Consider the following 18,942-nt stretch of genomic DNA (forward strand, 5'->3'; position numbering starts at 1 on the left):
TTTTATTATTTTAAATCTATTTCTAACAAGTAATATATTCACAGAGATCACAACTCTTAAAAAACAGAAAAGGGTACACAATGAACTTTCCCTCCCTTCCCGACCCCAGCCACCTGGTTCTCGTCTCCAGAGGCCACCAAAATTACCCGTTTCTGCTGGATACTGGATGTTCTTTTAGATGTTCTGTCCGAATACAAGCAAACACATACATATTTTTCTCTTTTAATACAGCTTGTTTCCCTTGCTTTTTAAACTTTACTAAATCTCTAACTGGTACAGAAGAATATAATGTAAGTTAACACAAAAGAATAAAAACGTCACCACTAGCTTAAGGAGCAAACTTGCTCATTTATTTTCACAGCTTCATACTATTTCCTCTCCTGGTGGGTTACAGCTCATCCCATCGGGCCCCAGGGAACAGGCCCATAGGTGGTTTCCAATCTCGTGTGGTTACCCCCATGCTACAGTGAATAACTTGTTCATCCATATCTTACATATGAGCAGTAAATCCAGAAGACAAATTCCTACGTGGGGAATGACTACTAAGTTAAAGAGTATTTTTATAAGTCATTTCTAAAGATAAATATCCGGGTTACCTTCCATAGAGGTGGGTCCAAACTGATTTAAGTTTCCAAGATGCCTAGAAGTCCAAGTCCAATGGGTGACAAAGTCATCTGAGGGATAGAACTAAGAGGATGGGAAAGCAAAAGGATCACTTTAAAATGACATTTAAAGAAAGATAGGGCACACAGTACATATGAAATGAGTGTTAGCAATTTAAAACACTTTACCTTCCAGAGTATGAAAGCTTCTCTCTTAAACACACACACACACACACAATCTCAAAATAACCTTAAGTGAAGCAACCAAGGCCCAGAGAGGTTAAGGAATTTCCCCCAAGATAACACAGCATGTGGTGAGCAAAAAGCCCACGTGTAATGGGGACTACAGACTGCAACCTGATTTTTCTGGTATTCTGAGTGCGGGAACTAGGCCTCCTCCGCACCTGGACTTGGAGATCACAACAGCACCGCACCCTGCGGGCCTTGAGTGGGAAGTGACGCATCCATCACCCATGGTTCTAGAAACGGTGTGTGCCAGAACAGTGTGACTGGATTAACATTTTGCCTCTCAATTTCTTTCCAACGTTCTTCCCAGAAATTGCTCTAAAACTCCGGGTCCCCATGGAAACCTCAGGAAAGCCTGCCTGTTGACACGAAGCGAAATTCAGTTCTGACTGCTCACTTGATAACAAATGGATGTTATTAAAAGCATGGGCCCAGCAGATGCCTGCTGTAGCTCACGGCCAAAGCCACACTCTCCATGGCTGGGAGGGTGAAAGAGATGGTCTGTTCCAGTGCCAGCCTGCGCGGTCAGCTCAGAGGAAAGGGGGACATCCCGTGAGCCCCACTGTCACAGTCAGACACAGGACAAGGTGTTATCCAGGTACATTTGTGGGGTGAGGAGCCCAGTGAGAGTGTGGGGGACACTAATAAACCACATCGTGAGATCTTGGCCACCTGCAGAAGCCACCTGTGATGTGTTCTCCAGACGGAGAAGTGAAAGGATAGAGGCCAGAGGGTCTGTCAAAGGAAGCTGCATGGATGAGGACAGTATGATCTGGAAAGGAACAGAACCTAGTTGGAGGTAGGAATCCAACGGGCAAGAACTGAGCAGCTTTTCCCTGGCATTATCCAGAGATCCAGTGGCTGGGAGGCTCGATCCTTGGTGAAACAGTCAAGGAATGCTTGCAGAGCACCTACAGGGCCAGACGGATGTCGCTGGCCTGAGTAAGGTGGAGCCAGCCCCCCCCCCCCGCCTGGTGGGGGGACACAGAAAACAGGCTTGTAAATAAACATAAACACAAGCTCGTTTCCATTAGTGACAACTGCTATGAAGGAAAGAAGTGATGAAGTGATGTGCCCTTGCCTGGTCTGGCAGCTTGGATTCGTGGACTTGGAGCTATGACCTAAATGTCAGGGAGTGGTGGGCCCAGAGAAGACACAGAAAAGAAGGGGCAAATCAGAGCAAGTAGCATGCGAGGTCCCTCCAGAAGGAATGCACTTGGCCTGGTTCACAACAGAATCTTCGTGGGGGTGCCAGGACCGGGAGCGCACCGGGACTCGTGGAGCTAGAGCCTCAGGGGCAGCCACAGTCCAGACCACACGGGGCCTCAAGGGTCTCTGAAAAGACAGTGGGTTTTGTCTTAAGTTCATGTTGAAGCCACCATAGAGTAGGAGTGGTGGTGGTTTGTGGTTGTTTTTAAAGCAGGGGAGTGAGGTGCTCTAGTCTGTATTTTTAAAGACTGCTCTGGCTGCTTCATGGAGATACAGACTGCAAGGTGGGGAGGAGACAGAAAAAAAGCATGGAGTCCTATAGGGCTAGTGCCCAAGGATGAAATATCCCCACAGGCCATCCAGCATTCTTTCCTCCACTTCGATGCTCAAGACATTGTCGGGCGCCTGGGTGGCTCAGTGGGTTAGGCATCTGCCTTGAGTTCAGGTCATGATCTCAGAGTCCTGGGATCGAGCCCTGCATCAGGCTCCCTGCTCAGCAGGGTGTCTGCTTCTCTCTCTGTCCCTCACCCCTGCTCTTGCTCTCTATTTCTCTCAAATAAAATCTTGAAAGGAAGGAAGAAGAGAAGAAAAGAGAAGGGACTGCTCACTTGGGACTGATCTAGTCGTAGGGAATTAACACCGCCCCCCACCCCCAGAGCAAGAGCTGAGTGGTGTCAGCCCTGTGTACGAGGACAGCAGGCCTGGAGGACAGGTCTTTGGAGGGGTAGAATTAATCTGTTTGTAAAGGAGGAATTGCATGAGGGCCAGGGACACAGAAGTCTCTCCCTGACCCCTTTCCCCTCAGCAGTGGCCCATTTCTCTGCTCCCTTTACCAAGTACTCTGCCTCCTTCCTCCCATTCTCTCCTGAAGCTATCCAACCACTTCCATCCCCATCGCTCCACTCAAATTGCTCTGAAGAAGCTCCATGTTGCCAAAGCCAACAGTCACCTCAGTCCTCAGCTGACTCCACTGACCAAAGACATCTGATCTGATCCCTCTCTCTCTGAAATCACTTCTCCCCTGAGCTTCCCTGGTCTTCTCCTTATTCTCTAACTCCCACTCCTGCCACTGCCCATCCTCTCTGTCCCTTTCTGGCACCTTCTCCTCTCCAGACCCCTAAATGTAAAAGCCCCCAAGACTAGGTCCCCAGACATCTTCCCCATCTACACCCAGCATCTCCACTATCTCCTAGAGTCCTGTGCCTTCAAATATTATCCAAGCATCCCAATTGTACATTCGCACCCTGAACCTCATCCCTGAATCCCAGACTCCTCTACCCAACTCCTATCTGACATCTCCTCAAAGACATCCAACTGGCATCTCAGGTTTAACATCCAAAATGAAACTCCTGATCTTACTCTCCCAAAAGGCTCCCCCAACAATCTTTCCCCAACTCAATAAATGGCTACCATCTTTTCACACGCCGTACATGTTCACGGTCTGTCCTCTCCACCAGAATGTAGGCTCTATGAGCACATGGGCTTTTTCTCCGCTGCTCAGTCACCGGGGCAGGAACACTGCTTGGCACTGAGTAGGAGCTATCTGTTGAATGGATGCGACACCTCCTCCAGGAAGCCTCCCCACCCCTTTAACCGGATTACTTCTCCCACCGCATGTAGCTGTTACCTCTCCTTAATAGCACGGGGCACAGGGGCCATTGTGTGGTCATTTGCATGATTCTTTGATGGACAGCAGTCCCTACCGTCAGCCCGTCACCAACAGGAGGGCACGTGCTACTCTGGTTTCAGTTACCAGCATCTAACCTGGAGCTGGCACAGAGTAGCCCCTACGTAAGTAAAAATATTTTTAAATAAACAAACAGATAATACAAGCTATGGGTCCGCTCTCCAGAAACATGTGCTCCTATCACCACACACAGTGTGTGCTGGGACTTGCAGGTTAGGAATTCTTGTCTCGACCCTTTTAGGACGCCCTAACAAAACACCACAGACTGAGTGGCTTCCAAACAACAGGAAGTTACTGCTCACAGTTCTCGATGCTGGAAGTCCAGTCAGAGCGCCCACAGGGCAGTGAGGTCGTGGGCTGCACACTTACCGTTGCATCCTCACGTGGGAAGGGGTTGGGGTAACAGGATCTCTTTCATGACAGCGCTAACCCCAGTCACAAGGCTCCGCCCTCAAGAACTAATCCCCTGCCAAAGGCCCCCACTTCCTAATACCATCACCCCTGTGGGGTAGGATTTCAACATCTGGATTTGGGACAGGGAGAGGGACACAAGCATTCAGACCATAGCACCCCAAACTTACCCTGTGGAAATACAGGGATATTGTCCCCTCCGTCTGGCATCTTCAGCCATGGCACACACGGAGTAGATCTCCGGACAGAATGTTCTTACTAGCTGGAGATACTTGTGAACGTTCTCGGAACTGACACAGACAATGTGTCAGCAAGACTGGGAGGGAGCCCAGTGAGACAAAGGGCAAAAGAAGACCCAGAGAGAAGCCCTCCCAGAGAGCACTCTTGTCATTTCTTCATCAAGAGCAAAATGACTCTGGCCGTGTCGGTTGTGTCCCACAACCAAATTCAATCTCATCAGCTGGTTACAGCTGCCTTAGGGGTACAACCACACACCATTTCATTGATTTTATAACAACACCGCTAACAGAAACGCATGGAAAGATCCTCATAAACATAGATTCGTTCCCTCTGCAAATGTTTACTAAGCAGCCACCATGTGCCTCACACTGCAAGAGACTGTCTTACAGGGGGCGACTTAGCCCCTTGTCCCCATTGAGTGTCAGATGCTGGACTGTACTTGCTGCAGCACTCGGCCCGGATACTCACTGCGTTATAACTAGACAGCCTCATTACCTCAGTGTTCTGGGAAGGTGCCAGAAGGACTTGCTTGCAGAGACTGTCACTCATCTCCAGAATGTGTTCTCTCTACTCAACAGGTACACGTGCACCCAACACACAGAAGCAGTAGGTCCCAGAGCGAGTCTCTCTCCAACGAGTCTCTCTCACCAGAGAGCTGCTGGTCAGCCCTCAAAAGGAGAGCTAAGTGAGTAATTCTGGCTCAGGCTGGACTTTCCTTCCTGGTCCTAGGGATCTTCACATATTTCCACATTTTCTGGTTCTACACCTTCTGTGCTACAACAGTCACTTCCTTCCTCCAAGGCCCATTTAAGTAATGACAGGACAGATCTTCAGTTGGGCTCACATGTTTGTTCAAAGTGTAATCTTTTAGCTGGTGAGGACGCGGAGAAAGGGAAACCCTCCTACACTGCTGGTGGGAATGCAAGCTGGTGTAGCCACTCTGGAAAACAGCATGGAGGGTCCTCAAAAGGTTGAAAATAGAGCTACCCTACGACCCAGCAATTGCACTACTGGGTATTTACTCTAAAGATACAAACGTAGTGATCCGAAGGGGCACATGCACCCGAATGTTTATAGCAGCAATGTCCACAATAGCCAAACTATGGAAAGAACCTAGATGTCCATCAACAGATGAATGGATAAAGAAGATGTGGTATATATACACAATGGAATACTATGCAGCCATCAAAAGGAATGAAATCTTGCCATTTGCAACGACATGGATGGAACTAGAGGGTATTATGCTCAGCGAAATAAGTCAATCAGAGAAAGACAATTATCATATGATCTCCCTGATATGAGGAAGTTGAGAGGCAACATGGGGGGTTTTGGGAGGTAGGAAAGGAATAAATGAAACAAGATGGGATCTGGAGGGAGACAAACCATAAAAGACTCTTAATCTCACAAAACAAACTGAGGGTTGCCCGGGGGAGGCGGGTAGGGAGAGGGAGGTGGGGTTATGGACATTGGGGACGGTATGTGCTATGAAGTCTGTAAACCTGGTGATTCACAGATCTGTACCCCTGGGGCTAATAATACTTTATGTGTTAATAAAAAATAAAAAATTTATAAAAACAAAGTGTAATCTTTTAGGCACCAAGTTTTTATCAAAAGATTTCTGTAGCACAGACTCTGCAAAGGCTAGCTTTCTGCTTACTTGCTACTGAGAGTGCTGTGGCAGCCCACTGTCCCTTGACCCTGAGCACTATCATAGTGCACTCTATCATAGATAGAGCACTGCATCTATCTTCTTTTGGACAGTTCTGCCTTGCTCACTGTGACCTAAGTTTGCAAGTGGTAGGCATGCAGTAGACATGGGGTTGATGGAGGGATGGGTGGATGGAGGAAGGGAAGATGGAGAAAAGGAGGGAGAGGCAGACGTAGGAAAATTATCTCCTTGTAACTTCTACCTTTGTTCTCCAAAATTTATTCAAGGCAAATGAGTATGACTTCCTCTTCCCTTAATGGTATGTTTCTGGTATGTCCCAGGCTTCCAACCACTAGTAAGTACAAACCTATCACATTTATAGTAACCCCAATTCTTGATTAAGCACACCTTCACCAAGCCCAACTTTTTAGGAAAGCATTCTCCACCTAAAGTCTCCCGCAAGCACCAGGGTCGCTCGCTATTACAAGCTGAATGTACACAAGCTCCCACCAGCTTGCGAGTCCCATATAAGGTCATTTTCTACTTCAAGGTTGTGATGAAACGGGTCCAGAATCAGAGCCACAGCCTTCAGGCTTCGTCATGTTCCTGCTCCTTGGCTCTGAACTGACCACTCAACCACCGAAACGCCAACCTTTGTCAGAATGCTGATCTCCTCCTCCCGCCCAAGACCAGCTCCCTCCAAGGTTCCCACAGACCCACAGAGTGGGCCAACTGACAGTCCCCTCTTTTCATTCCCAGAAGACAGGGCTTTCTTAAAGATGGAGGAGTTAGGGTCAGAGTGCACCAAGAAGGGGGAGCAACGGGGAGGCACACCTCACACTGTAACTGCCACCCGTGGTCCCTCTAACCTCCTGTCATCGTTCAGTCTGAGCCACTCGGCCACATGTTTCCCCAGCTCAGGTGTCATTCTTCTTTTAGGAACCTGTTTTCCTCTCCTCTAGCAAGGACTGCTTTTAGGACTTCTAGGTCACCTGACAGGCGTGAGCATGTCTGAACCGTAAATGGAAACAGGGCTCATTTGGCATCTTTCCCACAAGGCTTCTAACCTCACGCAAAGCAAGAGGTATTAACGGGCATCTGTTTTTCAGTGTTCCTGAATATTCTGTGAAGGGCAGTAATTCCACCAACACTGCAGGACACCGAGGGGCTGGCTGGAACAAGCACACAGAGGCACTGACTCCACAAGGAACATCACAATTTGTGACCCAGTCAAAAACATATCCTGTCACAAGGGCCTGAATGGCCACTGTATTATTTAGGGAGGGCTAAACTGCTAGATCAAGACTCACCCAATAATTCTGTGACTTCCAAAGAAATACACAGGTTTTGTCTTTGAGGATCAGTTCCGCATCATACTTTTCAAGTAGGTGTAGGACGGCTCCTTAGGGCCATTCAGGGGTCCAGGCTGATGGTGGCTCTGCTATCTTCAACTGGCAGCTTCCGAAGTCATTCTAGTCCCCAACCGTTCATCAGTAGGCAAGGGGGAAAAGGTGTAAAGGACTGGGTAGGCAGTGTTTCACCATCAGCCCCTTACATTCCAATGGGGAGAACCTGTCACATGACCACACCTCACTGCAAAGGAGGCTGGGAACTGTAGTCCCTGGCCAAACAGCCACATGACAGCTACAGCTCTTACTCTAGAACAAGGAACAGCAAATTATAGCCCAAAGTCAAATCCTCGAGTCCCCGGATTTGATAAGCCAAGTTTTACTGGAGCACAGCCATACATTCATGCAGAGTTGAACAGTTATAGCAAAGACCTTATGGCATGCAAAGCCTAAAGTATTTACTATCTAGCCCTTTACAGAAAACATTTGCTATTTCCTTTTTCAGGAAAAGAAAAAAGCATGCACTCGGCGGGAAACTAGCAGTCAACACTTTCAAAATTTATCTCGGAAACTGTCAGAAAGACACATAGACAAAAATATTCCTTCAAGCGGTTCTGTCATACCAAAAAACTAAAAACAACTTAAAAAGGACTGTGAAATTATGGACCATGCACACCACAGAATACAATGTAACCTTTAAAAAGAATGAGGAAGTTCAACATGTACTGATTAGAAAATATCCAAGTATTTTAACTTTGAAAAGTAAAATGCAGAACAATGTTTAGAATGTTACCGCTTGTGTGGGGAGGGGGAAACAAACTTAATCTATAATACCTATATGCTAATATGGGCATAAAAATTCCTGGAAGAGGGGCAACTGGGTGGCTCAGTGGGTTAAAAGCCTCTGCTTTCAGCTCAGGTCATGATCCCAGAGTTCTGGGATCGAGCCCCGCATCGGGGCTCTCTGCTCAGCAAGAGGCCTGCTTCTCTTCCTCTCTCTCTCTGCCTGCCTCTCTGCCTACTCTGTCTGTCAAATAAATAAATTAAATCTTTAAAAAAAAATTCCTGGGGCACCTGGGTGGCTCAGTTGGTTGGGCGACTGCCTTCGGCTCAGGTCATGATCCCGGACTTCCAGGATCGAGTCCCGCATCAGGTTCCCAGCTCTTTGGGGAGTCTGCTTCTCCCTCTGACCTTCTCCTCTCTCATGCTCTCTCTCACTCATTCTCTCTCAAATAAATAAATAAAATCTTTAAAAAATAATAATAAAAAAATAATAAAAAAATAAATTCCTGGAAGAACATAAAAGAAACTGAAGACAGGTTGTTTCTGGACAGAGAAATCAAAAAGTGGAAGGACGGAGGACTTTTTACCATATACTTGTATATATTTTGAATTCGTATCATGTGCAGGCACCACCTATTTTTAAAATAATTAATTAAAAATAAGCTCAGAAAACCACATACACAAAACAGTTCCCCTCTACTTCCACTGCTAACCAACCCTGCTTATGAAATACATAATAATCCTTCTTATAAACCCTGGTAATCTCTCCCATCAGAGTCCATTCCTCTGACCTAGGAGCCGGTTTACCTTGTGGAATCTGCTTCCCTGCTCCGTCATATGTCAGATTCTCAGAAATACCTCATTCTTCTTATTTTTTTAGTCAACTCACAAATTCTATTTTAGTCCCCTGCTTTTCTTGAAAGTTCCTCTTTCCAAACAGACAGCATTTGTCAGTATTTATTCAATTCTCTCACACATGATGAGTGTAAAGAGAAGCAACTCTGACCTCAGGGAAAAATTAAGCATCAAAAGACAAAAGTACAGTTTCTGATAAACAACTTTCAAAGAAAAATCTCACAAGGGAACCTACCTTTAAGTTAAAACTGACAGCAGTTCCTGTCACATAAGCTGAAGAGAAAATGGAATCCACTGGTTTATGTAACTGGGAATTTCCAAAGTGGCCGCTGGCTTGAAGCGACAGAAAGATCCAGGAACTCACAAAGGCCTTCTGGGTTTTCGCTTTGCTCTCAGCTCTGCCAGGCTGCATTCTGCCTCGGCCCGTCTGCGACAGTCAGAATGCCCACCACGAGCCCCAAACTCCCAGGCCCCTAGTTTAGCATTCCTCAAGGAGAGATTTTTTTTTTTTTTTTTAATCCTTGAATGTTAATACAGCAAATCCAGAGGACTCTGTGACAGGTCTTTCTTAGAAGGAGCTGTAGGAGGGGGGTGGTAGGTAGAAAAGAAACAACAAATATCCTCTTTTGCTTCTAACTCCAGATTGTGACCACTGGACACTTTAACAGGCTTAAAACTCACTCCCTATACTGGCAAGATATAAGGGGTTTCAACTTCAAGACAAGTTGGCTGCCAAGTTCAAACTTACACACACACGCACGGCCTGATTCATCTGTACTAGACACAGTTATGAATACCAGATTGGAAACCTGCTCATAAAATGGCAAAAAAAAAAAAAAAAAAAAAAGACCCTCTAAAAATCCAGTTTGTAAAACAGATTACAATCTTTTGGCCCCTCTGAAACTCTCTGCTCAAGAGAAAGCATTTCCGTAGTACAGCCTGCCAAAATTTATCTTCCTCATTTTAGCCGCATGCTTTTTAAATGACCATCTAAAAGCCAACAAAGATATGCAAGTATGAGATCTATAATTAGTTCTAAATTATAAAATAACTTAAGAGATTGTGTTTGTGTTCCTCTTACCAAAGGTTCACTCACTTTCTCCCAGAATCCTCCTGGTCAGCTGACCCAAACAGATATAGGACATTTCCTTTGACTGATTCTTGAGTAACGACTGCAGGTATCCTGCCATAGCACAAGGCAGAGGATCTACATTAAATGAAAGTTTTTCAATAAGCAGAAAACTCATCTAAGATCAAAAGCCTGGACATCCTTGCTTTCAGAAACTGTTCACTACTACAGGAGAATCATGTCAAGACATGCGTAAGAGTTAACGCTGTATATGCCGGTTTAATGCCAAATATCTTTTATTTGGAATTATATGATGAAAGTCAATTTCTAAAACATCTTCAAGAAGGAAGATTGATACACTTATTTTGAAGCAACGGTTCCCATCTACAAGTGAGATATTCTTGGGTATCTCAGATCATCAAGGGTGACACAAAATCTTCAAAACAAAATTACTTTTAAATCAATTTTATTTAAAAACATATATAAATAGACCAAATAACACTCAAGCCTGAGAGGGCTTCAATCTTTTCTTAAGAACATAATAGTCCAAAAAGACTACTACTTATTGCTGATTCAGCTCACAGTACCAGCCCTCTTCAAGCAGCAGCACAATCACCAGCAAACATTTTCTGGGCACCTTGGAGGGACTGGAGGGAGTCACAGAGCAATGAGCCACAGCCTTGCCCTCAAGGAGCGTACAGTGTAGCTGGAGAGAAATGAAACATCCAAAACAAACACAAAGTCCACACATCTATCATAACAAAAGCAATTACTGGCATAAGTTATCACATGTTTTAACAAATGAGTGTTGGAATATCTTAGCAAATATACACTACATCAAGTTTCACCTAACATATCCAAAAAAATGTTTTTTTAATTTTCTTTTTTGTTCACCCATGTTTCAACTCAACTGAATTAAAAGAGGAAAATATAATCCAAGCCAAAGGTACCATAGTGTTTGCTGTCCCCAATGAAGGGATGGACTGATCATGTCCTAGAATTTCTCCATGGTTCTACATCCAGATGTCAAGTTCAGTAGTTCTGACTGCCAAACCGATGTACGAATTCAGACAGGGAGTAGACAGCTCCCCATCCTACCTCGGGATCCATACTGATAAAATCATTCAGGTTCATTTTGGAATCTAAAAAATTCATGAAAGAAATGTCCATTGAAAACACAATAAAGCAACCCAGAAGACCAAAGGTAGGGGAAAGTATTCAAATGGAGAAGGGTTCTTGAACGCTTAACTCAATCTAATCATGAAGAAACATCAAACAAACCCAAATTGAGGGACATGCTATAAAATAACTGACCAGTACTCTTCAAAACTGTAAAAGTTATAAAAGGAAAGGAAAAAAAAAACTGTCAGAGACTGCAGGGGACTGAGGAGACAGGACAACTAAATGTAGCATCACGGGGCAGATTCTGAACCAGAGAAAAGAAATTAGTGGGAAAACCTGCAAAACTTAGGTAAGGTCTGCAAGTCAACAGGACTAGACCAATACTTCTATGTCAAGGACATCATTTTCTTAGTTTCAGTTATTACATTATGGTTATATAAAATTCAACATTAGCGAAATCAGAGTAAAGGGGTATGGGAATGCTCTAGTGCTTAAGCAAATTTTTCAGAAGTCTAAAATTATTTTTATTTTATTTTGAGAGAGAGAGAGAAAATGAACAAGGAGGGAAGAGGGTCAGAGAGAGATGGAGAAGCAGGCTCTCCGCTGAGCAGGGTGCCCGACTCGGGGCTCGATCCCAGGACCCTGAGATCATGACCTGAGCCAAAGGCAGACACTTAACCAACTGAGCCATCCAGGCGCCCCAAAAGTCTAAAATTATTTCAAAACAAAAATTTAAATGAAGGGGTACCTGGGTGGTTCAGTGGGTTAACCCTCTGCAAAATGCATGAATAACCAAATTACCAGTTTATTGGATTCAACTGCCAAATTATAGGAAATTCAGAGGCTACAAAAGAGATAAAATCAGCAATATCTAGACTGCTTCTCTTGGACCCAGTTTCTTCAACAAATAAATTATAAGAAAAAAAGAGCTGGGCAAGGAATCTATATATTTAAAAAAACTCTTAGGAGACATAACCAAATACAATGTAGGGATCTCATTAGGACATTGATTCAAATAAACAAACTGTATAAAAAAAGAGGATATGGGGGCGCCTGGCTGGCTCAGTTGGTAGAGCATACAGCTCTTGATCGCAGGGTAGTCAGTTCAAGTCCCATTCTGGATGTAGAGATTATTTAAAAATAAAATCTTTAAAAGAAAAAAAAGATGGGGCGCCTGGGTGGCTCAGTGGGTTAAGCTCAGGTCATGATCTCAGGTCCTGGGATCGAGCCCAACGTCGGGCTTCCTGCTCAGCGGGGAGCCTGCTCCCCCGCTCTCCCTCTGCCTGCCTACTTGTGATCTCCCTCTCTGTCAAATAAATAAATAAATAATCAAAAAATTTTTTTTAAATGATGACTTTATGACTTTATAACTGTGAATGTGAACACTGGCTAGATAGCTAGATGATGATTTTAAAGAATTACTGTTAAGTTTTTTAGCTAAAATAATGGTACAATGGTCTTTTTTTTTTTTTTTTTTTAAAGAAAGCCTTCTATTTTAGAGATCCATTCTGAAACATTTAGAGTTGAAATGACACAGTATCTGAGACTGGCTTCAAAATAATATGAGAAGGCGGCAAGTGGATGGGAATTGACTGGCCATGAGCTAGTAACTGTTGAAAATCTGACACACTATTTAGTCCAGTTCGGTATATGATTTAAATTCTCTACACTGAAGAAAATGTTTAAGTGTGTACATATTGCTGTTTCTGCCCAGCAAAAAATTGTTACAGAAACTACTCTTCCACCATAAACCTACAGAAAACCATGCAAATATATTTAGCAACTTTTTCCAGATGGTGGGACAACAGGCAGCACACACCTAGGATTCCTAAGGAAGTAGAAACAAGTAAGGGGAGCCCTGGGATTCTTCCAGTGGACCTCAGGGGCAGTTTCCAGACCCCGGCACACAGAGGGGAACACACCCAGCATGGCAATCTCCCTGAGGTGAGAAGACTGACATCCTGGGCAGCTGGACACAGGGGGTCCAGGAGAGGGAGGTGCAGAGCAGACCCTCCCCGCCCCCGCCACTACTCCCCACCCACCCTGACCATGACACACACCCAAGTCTTTGGCTGGGACTGACCTCCCAGGGCCAGGAAAGAAGCACCAGAATGTAATCTATCTAATAACTGGCAGAACTTCCACAGTCCCCACCAACCTGGGGAGAGAGAACTTGTAAGGCACAGAGCATTTGTAGAGTCCTTAGAAGGGCGGCACCAGAGCCCTGGGGCTAAATTAGCACTAGATGAAAGGCTGCTCTGGACCAGCGCTAAAAAAGCTTAAAAACAAGCGTGGAAAGGACCCAGCTGACTCCCAGTATCGTAACTGCATGCCAACACTGTTTTTAAAAAAGACCTCAAGACCCAGCAACTGACAGCATGAATTCAAAGTCCAGCCTCCAATCAAATTTTACAAATCACACAAAGTAACAGGAAAATATGACCCAAAACCAGGGGAGAAATCAATCAACAGGAATGGACCAAAATGACAGAAATAATGGAACCAGCAGACAAGGAGCAGCTATTATAAACATGCCCCATATGTTCAAAAAGGGTAAAGAAAAACATGAGCATGATGAAAAGAGAGAGAAACGAAAGATATTAAATCAATCCAAAATGGAATTTCTAGACATAAAAAAATATGTAAAATGAAAAAAAAAGTGTGCTGTATGAGATTAACAACAAATTCATGAATGCAGAAGACAAGAGCAATGAATTTAGAGCCAAAATAGAGGAATTATTCCAAACGAAGCATGTAGAGAAAAAGTCCGAAGAAAAAAGAGAACATCACTGACCTACAGGAAAAATACCAAGCCATCTAACACATGTGTAGCTGAAGAACAAGAATTTAAAGGAGGGGGGCGCCTGCATGGCTCAGCGGGTTAAAGCCTCTGCCTTCAGCTCAGGTCATGATCCCAGGGTCCTGGGATCGAGCCCCACATCAGGCTCTCTGCTCAGCAGGGAACTGCTTCCCCCTCTCTCTCTGCCTGCCTCTCTGCCTACTTGCGATCTCTCTCTGGCAAATAAATTTTTAAAAAATTAAAAAAAAAAAAAAAAAAAAGAATTTAAAGGAGGGTGGGTGGTTCAGAAAAAAATGTGCAAGCAGGTGCGTCTGGGTGGCTCAGTCAGTTAAGCATCTGCCTTCAGCTCAGATCATGATCCCGGAGTCCTGGGATCAAACCCTGCAATGGGCTCCCAGCTCTGCAGGAAGTCTGCTTCTTTCTTTGCCTGCCACTCCCCGTGCTTATGCTCGCTCTCTCCCACTCTCATTCCACCTCAAATAAATAAATAGAATCTTAAAAAAAAAGAAAGAAAAGAAAAGAAAAAATGTGCAAGGAAATAACAGCCATAGTTTTCAAATTGGATGAATGCTATAAATCCACCAATCTCGGGATCGTAACAACCTTGAGTGGAGTAAACTTAAAGGAAACTACACGACAGTCCATCATAATCAAAATGCTAAAAACTGGTGGCGCCTGGGTGGCTCAGTGGGTTAAAGCCTCTGCTTTCGGCTCAGGTCATGATCCCGGGGTCCTGGGATCGAGCCCCGCATCGGGCTCTCTGCTCGGCAGGGAGCCTGCTTCCTCCTCTCTCTGACTGCTTCTCTGCCTACTTGTAATCTCTGTCTGTCAAATAAATAAATAAAATCTTTTAAAAAAAAATGCTAAAAACTAGTGACAAAGAAAAAAAAAAACTTTAAAAATACTGAGAGGGGAAAACACTCAGCATAACAAAACAAGATCAGAGCCCAGGCAAGCAGAAAACAAGAGAGAGATTGCTTTAAACAACTGAAAGCAAAAACATGTAGGACTAGCACATGCGACCCCACAACTGTATCTTTCGAAAATGAACATAAGCACTGAGGATGCAGAAAACCAGAAACAGAGTTGCTAACACCCTTCTAACACAAAAGCTAGATACTCAGCAGACACAGAACTTTTATTGAAGTCATCAGAGAGCTGGGAATGCCAGATCCCCATCTAACTAGAAATAAAGGGAAGACAGGCACCTACCAGTAAAGATGGGGTGGGAGTTCCCGCTGACCTGGCTAGGTGCCAGACTCCACAGAGGCCAGCAGGCTTGTGAAAATTTTTAACAAATGCCTTTAAAAAGAAATCTCAACTTTTGAAATATAGCATTTGTTTTCTAAGGCATCCCCCCTTTTCTCTTTTGTTTTCTAAGACTTAACATAACTAAATAAAAAATGATTACTATCTGCAGTCATTCATCATGTAAAAAGATCAATGTATTAAAAACAAAATATAAATAAAAATTATTTTAGAGAGATCAAGGTATAACAAATAAATATCTGTCTCTTCTAACCTCGCCCACGGGGGACTGTAACATTTCTGTTCACCTAACACTACTGGTCCTCCAGCTTGGTTCAAATAAACCACTGTTGCTATACATTAGGAAGCAAGAGGATGGGAGGTATATGCAGACAAAAGGCAGGAAAGGACTCAGAAAAGAGAGGGGGAAATTTGGTGTGCTCTACAGTTCAGCCCAAGACTTAGGAAATGTCTTTGAAAACTGAGCCATCAGTGACCAGTGCTGGAACTAACTCTTCAGGACAAGGTGATACGATTATAAATTTCGGTTTCCTTCCCATGGCCCCCGGGGGGAGGGTGGGGGGGGCACTAAATGCTGAACCGAAGAGTGGTCTTGCAGACATATGGCCACCAAAATTATTAATCATATAATCCTAACAGTCAACATACCAAATACACTCAATTCAAGCCCTAAGAGTCAATCCCACCACAGAGTGTGGGGGACGCAGGGAAGTGCTATTAAAGTACTTGAAACAGGCATTAAGGTTCAATATTTTCCTTGAACCATTTTTTTCTTTTTTAACCTTCATTTTTTTAATAAAACACTACTAATTAGCTAAAAGTAATTCTCCCTTATCCTAACTTCAAATATAATCCTTTGACAAACACAGGATTTGAAGTACTGAGTTCCCCACATGAGAGGATGTTACAGTGTGGTCACATTCGGATGTGGGAAACCTATATGTTCGCCTCACACTTCAGAGCAGATTCCTTTCAGTTTCAATCTCAAGTTCAGGAGGTCCCTGATGAACTAAGCACACACAAGGCAGAAACCGCCTGCACCGGCTGCCCGCTCATCCTGCCTGGCTGTGCACCCGAGACAAAGGGCGTAATCTCCACGCCCCTCACTTTAGGCATCCACCAAATGTGGAAAATAAAGCCTGCCTGAGCTGTGGGGAAAATTCTATTAAACGACTATGTAAAGCAGCCAGCACCAAAGCCTGACACAAAATAGCATCTGCTGGACAGTAGTCATCAAAACTGAAAGGAGTGACTCAGAGAGGATCCGGGCTGACAGGCTGGTGTTTACTGAGTGCTTGCTACGTGCTAGGCTCTGCCTTGGGGGCTCACGTCTGAAGAGAAAATGGGGGGGGGGGCGGTGGCAGAAGGCACGCTGTCCCAGGCCACACCATATACGGCAGCTTGCCTGAGACTAAAAGTAAGATCTATGACACTCCCTCCTAACCTAGGAGCTGTCCCAGTTCTAACGCTGAGGCCAGCAAGCAGGTTGGCAGACCCAAAAGCAATTCCAGTATAAACGTTTAAAATCATGAGAGAGAGCTTTTCACAGAGAGCCTCAAAAATCCATTTGAATCCTCTTTCAGTGTTCGAATACACCAAACAGATTTACTTTCTTCCTTGCTCAACTCCGGATGCCACTGTCCTATTTTTCTGGTGTGTTGTATAGCTTAGAGAGCAACCTGCACGCAGAAGGTCTCATCCCTGGGACGGGATAACCCCACCCAGAAATGGCAAATGTTGCAAATTACGTATAAACATCAATAACGTTTCAAGCTCCTGTGAATGGCAAACAATAGTAATAGGGCGAAGAACTCTTTATCTACTTAACTCTCAGAAAATTATTAATTGGACGGCTGCCTAAAAGCACATAAATGTGATGAGTGGTACAATAAAACCTGCCAGCTCTCACTTTCTTCTAATGCAGATTTTATCACAGAGCCAGGAAAATGACATTTCACATCACGCAAGGATGCCTACGGACTTTCGCCTTAACGTGAAACCCCACCACGGCAAGATGCTACTTGTCCCACTGTTAAATGACCCAAGCACGCAGACCTCCTGAAGCCCAGTGTCCCGGCAGTAGGCACACCCAGCACGCTAGCGGTGTGCAAGTCTCGTGGTTCTGCTCCTGAGCGCCTCCCCTCTCCGCGAGCTCATACACTTTCCAGTCCTGCTCTCTGGGCCTCAACTCCTGAACCTAATAAACACACACATCTGCGCCCCCTCTGACCTTCTTACAACTCAGGGAGTGTCGTACAAAGAATAACACACAATTTTTGTCCCTGGTTAAGGGGCAATGCTGATCTGCACGGTGGTCAGAAACCTCCCGGAGAAGGCACCTCTGGCTCACCTCCAGTTTCAATGCAGGGGTACGAAGGAGGAGGTTCCCTCCAGTTCCCACTGGAATCTTTCATGTGAGATCGGTCAGAAGCGAAGTTCTTCAAATATGAATCTGCACGGATCACTCTAAATTTCCTGCAGATAAAGCAACGTTCGTATACATTAGGACGGTTTCACAGCGAAATTCCCAGTCGATTTTTATACAGATTCATTATCTAGGACACACACAGAAGTAGCCAGGCATTTCTGTACGATCAGTAATACACAAATACCTATGTAGTTTTATCACGTGTTAAAGGAGCCATGAGAAAGGATCAGCTGAAATCCAAAACTACACAGGCACAGAAATATGTCCAGGGGCCTTGATTTACTCGATTGTGTATCAGGAGTAAAGGGCAACATTAGTTCAGGTGCTGCCGTCACAGACCTCTCAATTTTCTCATCATTAAGGCTACACCCCACACACCCACTCACCCACCCACATACACGTGGATGAGAGAAATCCCTGAAATGGCTTTCAGAAAATGTTTGGGATCTCATCACACCCATTTTTTAAAGAATGCCAACCTTTTATATGTTGGACAACTTTTAAATATGTATTTGTTTCTTTCTTTTTTTTTTTTTAAGATTTTATTTATTTATTTGACAGATCACAAGTAGGCAGAGAGGCAGGCAGAGAGGGAGGGGAAAGCAGGCTCCCTGCTGAGCAGAGAGCCCAATGCGGGGCTCGATAACAGGACCCTGGGATCATGACCTGAGCCGAAGGCAGAGGCTTAACCCACTGAGCCACCCAGGCATCCCTATGCTGGACAACTTTTAAAACTTCAAAACGTTTTGAATCTTTTGTACAGCACACATCATTTTCAAATATCAACTCAATGGTGATGCCAAATCAAGTGATCTTTGCAAAACAAATGCCAAAAAAACCCAGAAAATCACATACATACACACTCACACAAACTCTCCGTACAACTGTCAAGGTCTAACTTCAGAAAGAAGGTAAACCCATCCTGAATCTCCTCACCTTCTGAACTGTGGGTGGATGTCCTCATCAGACTTAAAGGCATCTTCCACATAAGTGTCAAAAGGACAGGGAAATGGCAGCACAGTGTCAAGATCATAAATGAAGCTCTGTCCTCCACTTGAAACATGAAGCAGGACAACATGGTAATCCTAGAAGTAAAAGTTGCTGAAGTTAACCAAGTTACTTCATGATGGTGAATTCCAAGGTCATAGCAATAATGCATATATAATCATTAACAATGAATACAAGACCAGTACAACACTTCCTAAAACAGCAAAATAAAACAAA

General features: G+C 44.4%; 1 protein-coding gene across 4 annotated transcripts in view; it reads right to left on the reverse strand.

The window, feature by feature from the left end:
• Positions 1-622: 622 nt before the first annotated feature.
• Positions 623-18,942, reverse strand: part of NTAQ1 (N-terminal glutamine amidase 1) — a 28,094-nt gene continuing 9,774 nt past the window's right edge. The window contains exons 4-6 of one of the 4 annotated variants that reach the window (XM_032858386.1): positions 18,655-18,803; positions 17,641-17,765; positions 623-687 (exon numbers count right to left, since the gene is read on the reverse strand). In XM_032858386.1, the coding sequence (XP_032714277.1) occupies positions 671-687; positions 17,641-17,765; positions 18,655-18,803 (291 nt within the window). In that variant the 3' untranslated portion in view covers positions 623-670. Of the gene's footprint in view, positions 688-5,026; positions 5,336-10,548; positions 11,242-12,689; positions 13,161-17,640; positions 17,766-18,654; positions 18,804-18,942 lie in introns of those variants that run through there. The other 3 variants (XM_032858385.1, XM_032858384.1, XM_032858383.1) reach the window with 3 other exon arrangements.

The sequence above is a fragment of the Lontra canadensis genome, unplaced genomic scaffold (genome assembly GCF_010015895.1).
Source record: "Lontra canadensis isolate GAN:19392208 unplaced genomic scaffold, GSC_riverotter_1.0 scaffold15, whole genome shotgun sequence".
Lineage (NCBI taxonomy): Eukaryota > Metazoa > Chordata > Mammalia > Carnivora > Mustelidae > Lontra > Lontra canadensis.